This window comes from Podarcis raffonei, chromosome 3 (genome assembly GCF_027172205.1).
Source record: "Podarcis raffonei isolate rPodRaf1 chromosome 3, rPodRaf1.pri, whole genome shotgun sequence".
Lineage (NCBI taxonomy): Eukaryota > Metazoa > Chordata > Lepidosauria > Squamata > Lacertidae > Podarcis > Podarcis raffonei.
In genome coordinates this window covers 53,044,976-53,057,286 of record NC_070604.1, presented here as the reverse complement: position 1 = coordinate 53,057,286, position 12,311 = coordinate 53,044,976, and the positions used below count along the sequence as shown (strand labels likewise).

Here is a 12,311-nt window from a genome sequence, read left to right as displayed (position 1 = left end):
CTGACAGGACAACAAGTAGCTGCTTCATTGCTACAAACCTGCCAAAGAACTTGGTACTGCTGCCTCCCATACAGGCTTGACACTAACACTAAGCAGCTTAGCTTAATGAGAAACTTCTAGCTGACGTGTGAGACAGGATCTAGGACCTCTGCCCTCATTGGGTTGTATCCAGACTTGTGCAAGTGAAAGTGCACTCCCTAACTTACTGAGGGGAGGGGGCATGAGCTCTGCATGCAGAAGATCCCCCCGTTAGGTATTTCTTTAAAAGAAGCAGCCAGGTAATATGAAGGGCCCTCTGCCTAAGATTGTGGAGAGCTGCTGTAAGACAAAGTAGACAATACTGGGCTTTACGGAGCTTCATTGGTCACCCAGGTGGACACACACCCTGAGAAATCTCCCTGCACAAGCTGCCTCAGCCTGAGTTTGGGCTGTTTCCAACTCCCACTGCACTTCCCAGGCCTTTCCTGCCCCCCAGGAGAGGCTTTATAGGAGTTACAAGGCCACACTGGGCACATGTATTTCTTCTCATGCAAATCTGGCAACAACTTAGTGTAGGCACCTGCTTCCCCCGCCACAGCCTGGGATGCTAACAGAGTCTGTACTCAGAAGTCTCTGTCTGTGCTGATCTATTCCTGGTATATGAGAGAGGGCATGGTGACCTAACTAAGTCCAAGGTCTGCATCTTTGGTTCACATTTAATAACCTATTAACCAGCACATTTACTGTTAACTGTTTAACAACCAAAGTAAAGTATAATACATTTTCAAAATACAGCAGGGCATGAAATAAACAATCTATTGAACACCAATATTCTTGCAACCACCTATCATTCAACCTACATTCATCCATACCTGCAGAAGAAGTTCTCTGGGATGTTGCAACTTCTGAGTCATACAGCTGGTGCTGCAGCTCTTTTATCCTCTGGAAAGCATCCAGTTTTAAACTGCGTTCCTGGGACAGCTGACTTCTTACCTAAAAAGATACTAAATTTTTCTAAGTGAACATTACAGTTCCAAATCTATCTTTTTTGTCCATTTATGAAAATGAAATACATAAGAGAAGGAAGGAATTGGAACTTGCAAACTTTGAATGAACCTGCATGATTATATCAGATGCTGCTTGGTTAAGCAATATTTATGAAACTTTGGGTATTAATTGTGGGATGAGCGCTGATCATGCATACAGGTTTTTCACCCAGTCTGCACAACATCATTGGTGTCTAGTTGCCTGTCTGCATTTTTCCACCATTAAACCTTGATTTACCCTTTTGGGATAGGGGCGGGATGGTTTGGTGTGGATAAGTATAAAAATCGCCCACTGTCAATGACCTGTTTGCAATATTAAGCCCCCATCTTGGAACATATAACCACTGGCACATGAGCTACTGAAAGTATGTATTTATAAACTCACCTGTTGGATTTCTTTTTTAACCTTTTCCCCCTGAAGCTGCCTTAACTTGGATGATCTTTCAGTTTCTTCTGTTAGACACTGCAATCTCAGTTCTCTCTCTCCAAGGCTTTCCAGCATTTTTTCCAAGCTTGCTGTCTTAATTAGATCTAGTTGCTGCTTTCTGTGAACTTCTTGGTTCATCCTGTGTTCTACTTCCTGTAGCAAGTGTCCCTTTGCATAAAATTCCAAAGAGATTTGTAAAACACAGGAGGAGAGAACATGGGTGATATCCAATGCTATCATACTCAGAGTAGACCCATTGATTTCAGTAGGTCTATTTCAAGTATGACTTACAGTATTTGGATATCATTCTTGGCATTTAGAAGGCAGATGAAGACCATTTTATTTCAATTATTATTTATTAGCAGTGAAGTTGTTCTTATTCTGCAGAATTTCTGGTTTAAAACAGTGTCCAATGTAGGAAAGATATAAACCAGAAATTCTGCGAATAAGAACTACTATGTGTGTTATGGTGACATTATTTAATCTGTGTTGTAAATTGCTTTGGAAGATTCACTATTGAGCAGTTTGGATGTTGTAATAAGCTAAGCCAATACAACAAAATTTAAATGCCTGGGCAAATACAGACACATTAACACTTGCACCAATCTGACTTCTTTTGGAAGGGTCAAAGTGAGGGTTTCGCCATCAAAAAACCCTCTCTCCTTCACTGTTAGATAATAGTTTCTATAAAACTTGTGTTAACTGTATTGAGGGGTAGAAGTATGCGGAGACATTTTGCATCTTCACATTTCAGATCCTCGTATTTTCATTTTCAGTTGAATAATGATCTTGAACAGTTTTGCTGAGAAGAGGCAAAATGTAATATATTCATTCTGTCTTTGCTGTCAACAGTAATGATTCAAGAAACAACACATTTGGCAAGTATTCTGATTCTCAGTATGTAAGATGGTTCCCCAACTTCACAAGGAGCTACAAGGAGCTGCTGTGCAAATCCTCTCTAAGCCACTGCTATTCACTTATAGGGTTTTAATTTCTAAATTACATCCATCTCTGGAATCTTAAATTGGTGTGGGCAGACACATCACATAGTGCACATTTCACCTCCTGCATAAGTAATATTACAAAGGTTCAGTGCCACCCCCACTCTCTGCCAAGCAGTAGCAAGATTCCAGGGGTTCCAGGTGCTCACCCAGGCTCATGTTTCCATTGGGGGTCAGACACAGTGAAGGCAGTAGCATTTTAAGATATATGGTTTATTTTACACCTATATACACCTAAAGTCTTCCATGGAGGGAGTGCAGAACATTACACCCCAAGACTATCTCTCATTGCCCCTCTCATAGCTTCAGCACTGAAGTCAATGTGAGTGAGAGAAAGTAATTTGGTTTGCTGTATAGACAGTATTACAGCAGAGTTTGGTTACATACCTGTTTGTCTAGCTGTTGCTTCAGCCTTTTATTCTCAGTCTGAGACTCTGCCAAAGCTTTCCTTGCAGCCCGCAGCTGCTGCTGAAATATAATCGCTTCTTGTTCTGCCATCAGCTTGCATTTCAGATACTCTTTTTTGTTTTGAATGGCCTCCTGTGAATGCAAAGGGTTCAGTAGGATGTGAAGCAGAGAATCAAGCAACAAACCCTACCCCCAAAACAAACAAACAAACAAACAAACAAACACCCTACACTGGGTTACTTAGGAAGAAGTGTTATGCAAAATACTTAAGTATTTGAGCTTGTGCCCTTTAACATGTAGAAAAAGAAAGCCTACTTCTTTTAATTTCATGGTGTTTTTGCAATACAGTAGAATTTGTTTGAGCATTTGCAATCTTTCTGATGGGTATTGTAAAATAACCATATACAGTGCCAGGTTAGCGTACGTAATCCCCACCACATTCTTTGTGGGAAAGGGTTGATGCATACAGTCATTTGTAGGTGGCAAGAGGTATTTCACAGACATGCATTGAAGTGGCATCTTACAACTACGGCACTTGTCAAGCTTCTGATTTTGCATTATGTGGCTACAATCAGGCTCAACACCAGATGGCATGGTTATTTTTGGAAACTTTTGCAGTGGTATGATAAATCAAGATCTGTGAAGTGAGACAATCATGTGAGCACATCACGCATCAAAGGAGAAGAATGAAAGCCAGAGCTGCTGATCTCATAACTATTTTATTACAGTTAAACTGGCAGAGAAAAGCAGGCGGACTTTCTGAGTTCTTGTTCACACATTCATCATACCTCCATACATAACTGACAAACATATGTGGAACCCAAACACAGCCATTGTTTCAAATTTGCATTTCTCTGAATTTTCCAACCAAACTAATGTGTTCAAAAATGGGTATATTGGGTGTACATGAAATGCATTCGTGAAAACAAAGTACAAAAATGTGTTCCATTAGAAATAATGGTTTGCAGAAGTGTGTATGTTAGGAGAAATTCATACAAGAATGTGAATTTTCATGAATATATTTTTTAAAAGGTTGCAAACTGATCTGAAATGTGGAAAACTGAACTTAAAAAGATTGGGGGGGGGGGTTGACAAGAAATGGAGAGAAACAAAAATTGGCAGGTTCCTTTGCCCCTAGATATCATACCCAGTGTTGTAAGGTGTGCATGCAGTCCTGATGGCTCACTGATTAGTGTCTGCTTGAACTGGCCCTAATATGCAGTTCAGTTTTTTCATGGGTTAAGAATTAAATAGACTGTTCTAAGGGAAAGGATGCATCTCGCTCTTCATGCAGTCACTCACTGGTATTACAAAGTATACATGGCTGAAGCCAATGGCCCTTTTCACTAAAGAACAAATTATTCTCTTTGTTTCAATTATGTAGAATGACTTTATTTCAACAGGCTTTTTTTTTGGGTGTGGGGGTAGGGGCTCTCACCTTCTCCATTTCTCTCAATGTGGCAGATGAGTGTGCTTTTTGCACTGTTTCTTTCCAGCAGCTCATAGCCTTCAGTTTGCATAGCAGAACTCTCAACTGGTTGTTTTCATCCTGTAATGCTTGCAGGTGCCCCTGCTAAGAAGGCAGATAATTCTAGTCAAGGTAAGCTCCAGCAGCTGCTTGACTATGCACTTTTAAGAATAAACATCAGAGTCTGTACTTGTGAAAAAAGAAAAGTGAACACTCAGCAGAAACTCAAGTCACTAAAGTGTGCATCCATGATAACACACCCATATCTGAAATCAAAGTATTCACTCTGTGACTGTTATGCAAACCAGTGGCTTTGGCTTATTATCACATGGAGCTAAGCTTTGAAATTTTTATTTTTGCATTACAGCTGTGCCCACAATGACGCACACAAAGTATCTATAATGGGTTTTATTTCTCCAGTTCTGGGTTAAATCTGATATATGAGCTTTCTCCTCCATTTGTACTATATTTATCTTCCAGAACATCTGCTTTTTTAGAAAGTCAATAATCTGAACAGTTAGCATCTTGGCTATTCTGTGTGGTCTCATACAAGCAAAACTCTAAGAGTCCATATGAATGATTTGATAAGCAAGAACCAACATGTAAATTTACAACCTACCCTAACTGGAATGGGATTACATTTAATTTTAAAATCATAAAACAGAACACTTCAAAAACATAAGAATGCCCATTTTAAGCACAAGTGCATTTCAGCTCCAGAACTTTCTAGGAAAGAAACAACTTTTATTTTGTTGGTTTTAAGCCAAATCATATTTATTTCTCTGCTTAATGACATTCCACCCAATGTTGGATTTGCCGAGCAAGGCTCATTATAATAAACATTATAGTAATACTTAACAGAGTCGCTATAATAGGCACATAATACATGTGAAGTGCTATGAACACTTGAACTCATTATGCAAATGTTAAATGAGTCAGTGTCACTGTTCCCAGTACTGCAGGTGGAGAGGAAGTGAGGGTGAGAGAGAGAGAGTAGCTGGCCTGAAGTTCATGACAGAGGCAAGATGCAAACCAGGAACTTCCAGTCTGATAGCTTACTCCTTATGCTGCTACACTACAGCAGCTAACTACCCTCAGTTCCTCTGGGAGGAAGGGCAGGTTACAAATTAAATAAATAAACCGTAACACAAGAAAATCCATTAAAGCCGTCTCTTATAATGAGCCCTATGTTTAAAGGCCCATGGAAAGAAAAAAAATACCACCAGTTCAGTTAAAGCGGGCAGCTTGCCTGTAGGGCATATCTGTAGGTGAACAACATTCCACCAATGAGGTACATCCTTCTACTGTGTTCACTCTGTTCCTTGCAGATGCCAGCCCTTGTCTCAGCTCAGAAAGATCACCTGATGAGTGCCTGACCCTGGGGCCTTTGCGCCCCAAATGGTTCCTATGGGAGGAGTGTCTCCACAACAGCAAGAACATGCTCTTCCAAGTTCTTTTGGCACTGGGCATTTTAATTGGGCTTATGAACTCCTTTTCTAGAAAACATTCTTTAAAACCACATTTCTCACACATCAACTTACCTGAGCCAAATGTTCTTTGAGTGTCTTGTTATCTTTTGTGGAGCCGTACTTTTTCTTCAAGTCAATCATTTTGTCCACTCCTTCTCTTCTCACCTCACTGATGATCTCAAACATGCGTTGGCTCATGCTTAGACGATATTCATCCACCCTTCCCTGCAACCACAACAAGAAGCCATAAACTGCATACGCCATTTAATGTACATGAATTTAAAGGAAGGCAAGCAATTCCATAAGATTTCCTTAAAATATAATTATTATTTTTTCAGCAATAAAATGATTTATTTCTGAAATAAGGTGATTCTTCTGCAATGGAAGTGCTCCATTCAAGAAAAAATATCCAGATATGTTGCAATAACTAACAGGTTACTCCACAAAAGAAACCTGCACCAAAGAAATGCTGAAAAGGTCATGAGGCTACTGCTTCTAGGTATCACATTCACACAACCAGCAGGCAGATGTTGCAGAGGAGGCTGGCTATAGCCTGGAGTCCTGGCTTTGTATATCCATAGACTTACAAACCAAGACAAGAAACAATGCCACTATAACAAACACAACTTTCTTAGAATATAAATCAATGGACAAGAATCCAAAGGATTGTGATTTCCAATATAATCCAAGTCATGGGCTGTATCCAATTAAGTCTTACTTTTGTACCTACTTTTAGTTGCAGACAGATCATAAATATGTTTTGCACCAATGCTTCATAATCTTCTTGCACTTCTTTTCTGATCTTATCTCTGAGGCCATGGGCTTCTCCTTGGAGATCAGCAATTCTAGCTCTCAGAGCCATCATTTCCATAATCATCTCATGACTCAGCTCTGCTACCTAGCAAAAGGCGAGAAAAATGCTATGCTATAACTCGTTTTCTCAAAAATAAGTGATGGGGAGATTAAGATGCCAGGCCCTGACAGATATTCCTAAGGTTACCTGAATAAAAACAATAAAACTACTGCCACTAACCTGACTAAGACCCAGCTCAGCATTTCCTCGCTTGTCTTCTACAACATGCATTTCCTGAAAGAGAATGAAAGAGCATTTTTCATTTGGTTTCTCCATCAACAGCCACTGTCAACTATTTTTTTTTTACTTGTTTGGCCGAGCAATCAATGCGGCACATGACCCCTCTTCCACCACAATCAACAGTATGAGAATACTTGTTCTTTTTGATAGAGGAGCTGATGTTGCTGATGGAGTAAATTTTCATAAAACATGGAGTAGGTCTCAAAGTTGCTGCGTTCTCTGGCCATGACATCACAACCCAGAGCAGTGAAGCATTTTTGTAAGTGGTCTTTCGGAAAGGTTATCTGAGGGGAAAACAAAAAATGAAACTGTCAGGTTTTTCTGATGGTCACACAGATAAATCTATTCACTTCCAGTGGTTCCTCCATTGTTCACTGGTGCCAGAGCACATACATCCAAGGTCCTGTCACCAGAATTTCTGCTTCAAGATTTCTGGTATAATGCATAGGATAGCCTAAACCTCCAAAATGATCCTCAGTACCTTCCAACAATCAGGATCAACTGGATCAGGGGTAGCCAATGCAATGCCCCCAGATGTTGCCGGACCACAACTCCCATCATGCCTTACCATTGGCTAGTGACCATGCTGACAGGGCCTGATGGGAACTGCATTCGAACAGCAACTGGAGGACGCCATTTTGGCTACTCCTAGGCTAGATGGATAATTTATTTGATTCAGTAGCCAGGTTTAATAATTTCTGCCCAGCTCTAAAATGTATCTTCTTAGGCTAGATGGTGAAATATTTAAATTAAAAAATATGCAAGAGAACTTTCCCCTTAACCATGGGATAAACACAGCTTGTGCCCATGGAGGATGTAAAAACAGCATTTCCAGGAAAGTGTGTGCCGTGGGTCCAGCAAAATAATTTGGAATATGAAAATTGGAGAACATGCTTGAACAGACTCATTGGATGGTATCTGACTAAATCATAGTGACAACTAACTTAAGTCCACTGATTTCAATGGGTCTCCTCTCAGTAGATATGACTGACAGTGCTTATCTCTAGCAGAAAATGCCTGTAGCACAGCACATATTTCACCAAGAAAAACCTAAATTATGCAATTATTTTGCCCCACGAGATTTCAATCACTGGGAAAGAAAAACAATTTATGTACCTCTGCATCAGTTTCTTGGTGATTTTCCATTAGCTTCTGTACAAATGATTCAACAATTTCTGGCCTTGTGACAGAGAATATTTCTTGCATGCCATGATGTTTCCAGAGCTCTAAAAGAACAAGTTTTTGTTTTGGGGTGTGTGTGTCTTTTTCTTCAATCTTCAGAGTAATAAAACATGGAAGCCTCAGTCTACCTTGAGTATGACTAACACTGGGTATCTTGCGATGTGACAGGCTTTTTGATGGAGCACAAGTCCTACTCTGCTACTTTTTTTTTAATACAAAAAACCAAATGTGCAGGAGCACAGAAGATCATAATTGCAGGCAGACAAAGGGTGCCTGAATGTAACTAATGATGTTATCATAATCATTATCATTATCATTATTATAGACGTACGCCATGCTCTTTGACAGAGCACAAGTCCCACAGTTCTGTAAGGGAAAAGAAAACCTGAAGGTGCAGCAAGAGTGATTTATCCCACATGCTGATAAAAGTGGAATGAGAAGGACATGAAACAATGTCTGGAGGACACAGTGTTTGTTACCTCTGGCTTAGCACAACACAAATGTGGGCTGCTGAATATATGCAGAGGCCTCTTTACACTTGCTGTTTGAAGAAAGCATCTCCAAGTGACCAGCTTTAGTGTTTTTTAGTGTGGCAACTTTCTCCATGACTCCTTAGTTGCAGCGCTTTGAAGAAAGTATTATGTGGGTCATGGCTAACCACCAAAGACAGATGATATATGGAGAAATTCAGGGTGGTGCTGACATAGTGACTGTGGTATGTACACAAGCAACTACTGGGTATTGTTTCTCACTCCCCCCCCCCGTCAAAACAGAACTTGGAGTAGAAGCTAGATGCAAGATGGGTTCAGTTGTTACCTGTAGAGAGGTTTCTTTCTTCTCTTGTTTTTTCAGATATAACCAGCGTTATTTCTTTGTTAACTTTCTTTTGTACATCACGGATCATATGTATTTCTAGACTTTCCAAGAGTTTTTGCAGCTAGGATAAAAAAGCAGAAAAAACTAGCTTGCTTTTAACTATATCTTCATTTAACCACTCAGAAGCCATGTTTCTTCAGAAAGTATATGGTCACTTTAGACTTCCTAAAATGGCAAAGTAAAGGCGAAACTCTAAATGAGGCAGCAGCAGCTTTAATCATTTTTAAGGCCTACAATCTTTAATTGATCAATGGGGTAAAATTTTAAATCAATCACCTTAATGTATTTTAAAATAGGCTAAAATGGGATCTGAATTAAATAGACAACACATTTTTTAAAGTGTATTACTTTTAAAATGATAGTACTAATGAGGCTGCAGGTCTGTCTTGGAAGAGGCAGTCTCCCTGCGCTCTCAAGTAATAGGAAAGCGCACGTCTACAGTGGTACAACATTTGCATGCACTATACTAAAACAGTATGCTTTTTCTTCAAAACAATGACTTATTTATGTGTATTTAATTGATTAAACTATGAAAATTAATTTGATTAATTGCCTAAGATTTCTTTAATCAAGTGACAGCCTGACAGCTTTAAAAAATCATAAATCTAGCAAAAGTACATTTTTATACAAACGATATTTTGACAGTTTTGTCAGAGAGCATCAGGAGCAATGCCAGAGGTACTGTGAGCTGAGGACTGACCTGTCAAAAAGGTTGACTCAGGCCTTTTGACCTGATAATAATAATAATAATAATAATAATAATAATAATAATAATAATTTGTTATTTGTACCCCGCCCATCTGGCTGGGTTTCCCCAGCCACTCTGGGCGGCTTCCAACAAAGATGAAAAATACACTAAAATGTCACATATTAAAAACTTCCCTGAACAGGGCTGCCTTCAGATGTCTTCTGAATGTCAGGTAGATGTTTATCGCTTTGACATCTGATGGGAGGGCGTTCCACAGGGCGGGCGCCACTACCGAAAAGGCCCTCTGCTTGATTCCCTGTAACTTGGCCTCTCGCAGTGAGGGAACCGCCAGAAGGCCCTCGGAGCTGGACCTCAGTGTCCGGGCAGAACGATGGGGGAGGAGATGCTCCTTCAGATATACTGGACCGAGGCCCTTTAGGGCTTTAAAGGTCAGCACCAACACTTTGAATTGTGCTCGGAAACGTACTGGGAGCCAATGTAGGTCTTTCAAGACCGGTGTTATATGGTCTCGGCGGCCACTCCCAGTCACCAGTCTAGCTGCCGCATTCTGGATTAGTTGTAGTTTCCGGGTCACCTTCAAAGGTAGCCCCACGTAGAGCGCATTGCAGTATTAAGGGCTTTATAAACTTCCTGGTTTTTGCTGCTTGGTGGGGACAGGAAAAACAGGAGAGTTATCAAGCCCCAAGCAAGTCACCAAACATTTCAGCTCAGAGGCAGAGTCACTGCCAGGCTGTGTAAACAATACTGTGTAAGCAATGGCTGGAGCAATAGTTTTATTTGGTATAAGCATGTTTCCAACAAATACCTGCTGAGCGGCATTTGGTTTGGTGGGCCATGTTGTCTAAGGTTATCTGAACCATTTGCCAGAGCACAAGCCACTATCATATATGCCTCTGCAAACTTTCCGAACAGCTTCAGAGTCAGATACAAAACTTCTGCTTGAAGAAAACTATTAAGGTAACTTCTTCTGCCTGAAGACACTATTCAGGCTACCTGTGTCTGTAAGATCAGGACGGATGTGTGTGTGCGGAGGGTGGTGGAGGCTTAGTCAGCCATTATGTAGGGAGCATAGTCATGTTAAAGATTTGTTTGCAACAAGTAAAATATGAACAGACAGCTCACAGCATTTGTACTATCTTAAGCTGCTGGGAAGGATTCTAATGTATGGGATTCTAATGTACCACAGAAACTATATTTCACTACAATTTTAAAAAGTATAAAATCATTCTCTTTTTGTATTCTGCTTGCCTGTTAGCTATGTTTTACCTGGTGTGTTTTTATCTCGGTTTCTGAAGCATCTTTAGGGGGCAGAATAGAGTGATATGTCAATCCAAATCCTTCAAGTTCATCGTCTATACCCATATGTATAGCTATGCTTCTCATAGCAGGATACAGAACTTCAGTACTAGAAAAATACAGAGATACAGACATTGTACATGCTTAATTTCTCTTGTTTAATGTTTTCCATTTATTTTGCATTGGTTTCTAGCATGCCCTCAATATTACAATTTTCTATGTGCCTTTAAACTTGTTCATAAAGGATTTAGACTCATTGTGATTGAGGCAGCCAGGTTTGATGATAATACCATTTTTTTTCAACGGTGTTAGAACAGAAAGGGATTGTGAAGAATCTCTCCAAACTGGGTAAATGAGCAGTGCAAGTGTAAAGTGATGAAAATTGGGGCAAAAAAAGTTTCTTAATTTCACATCAATGTGTTGCTCATGAGGTCTGAAGGGTTGGTGAATGATAAACAATGAAACCTGGGGGTCATATATTGACCCAATGTGTGGCAATTGTGAAGAAAGCGAATTCCATGTTGGAAATGTGTCAAAATCTGAACTTCTGACTCCATTATGCCTCCAGAATAAGAAGAAGAAGAAGAGTTTGGATTTGATATCCCGCCTTTCACTCCCCTTCAGGAGTCTCAAAGCGGCTAACAATCTCCTTTCCCTTCCTCCCCCACAACAAACACTCTGTGAGGTAAGTGGGGCTGAGAGACTTCAAAGAAGTGTGACTGGCCCAAGGTCACCCAGCAGCTGCATGTGGAGGAGCGGAGACGCAAACCCGGTTCCCCAGATTAGGTGACTACCGCTCTTAACCACTACACCACACTGGCTCTACACCATAAGGCATGTTCCTTTTCCTTTACACTCAAAAAGCACCTAATTGAATCCTGTTTGGCAGGAAAATCAAGAAATCCTAGTGATACATTGTCAAGAGAGCCACTTCCCTGATCCCGTGTCAGCCATCTCCTCACAATTTCCCTAAAGGAGTTAAAAGATTTACCTAGGAAGTGTGAGATGGGATCTAACTGGACTGATAAAATGGTGCTTTGTCCCTCACCACCCATCAGGAAACCTACAACTGATCATCTACACTGTGTATGAGACCACAAGCCTCATAGATCATATTTCTAACTGGCTGATTGCAAGCAAGAAAGTCACTCTCTCGCCACTTATAAGGTTGTTGTGAGGATGACTGGAATACAAGTAAAATGCTTTCCTTATGAATCACATTATACAGTAACTTAGTCATCATAATGTACCATGGGCAGGGTGGGTGGGGCAGGTTCCTGCATCCTTGTGCCTTATTAAACACTCTGCGGTTGGTTTCTGGTTGCAGTGGAGAAAGCCAAGGAAAAGAAAGCCCTTT

General features: G+C 40.4%; 1 protein-coding gene across 14 annotated transcripts in view; it reads right to left on the bottom strand.

The window, feature by feature from the left end:
* The window catches only part of LOC128410420 (uncharacterized), a 63,098-nt gene that overhangs the window by 3,597 nt on the left and 47,190 nt on the right, over positions 1-12,311 (bottom strand). For 10 of the 14 annotated variants that reach the window (XM_053381630.1, XM_053381624.1, XM_053381625.1 and 7 more), the window contains 11 exons: positions 10,925-11,063; positions 8,890-9,010; positions 8,008-8,117; positions 7,026-7,175; positions 6,832-6,885; positions 6,529-6,696; positions 5,871-6,023; positions 4,300-4,434; positions 2,841-2,993; positions 1,411-1,620; positions 852-972 (listed from right to left, as the gene is read on the bottom strand). In XM_053381630.1, the coding sequence (XP_053237605.1) occupies positions 852-972; positions 1,411-1,620; positions 2,841-2,993; positions 4,300-4,434; positions 5,871-6,023; positions 6,529-6,696; positions 6,832-6,885; positions 7,026-7,175; positions 8,008-8,117; positions 8,890-9,010; positions 10,925-11,063 (1,514 nt within the window). Of the gene's footprint in view, positions 1-851; positions 973-1,410; positions 1,621-2,840; positions 2,994-4,299; positions 4,514-5,870; positions 6,024-6,528; positions 6,697-6,831; positions 6,886-7,025; positions 7,176-8,007; positions 8,118-8,889; positions 9,011-10,924; positions 11,064-12,311 lie in introns of those variants that run through there. The other 4 variants (XM_053381632.1, XM_053381633.1, XM_053381637.1 and 1 more) reach the window with 4 other exon arrangements.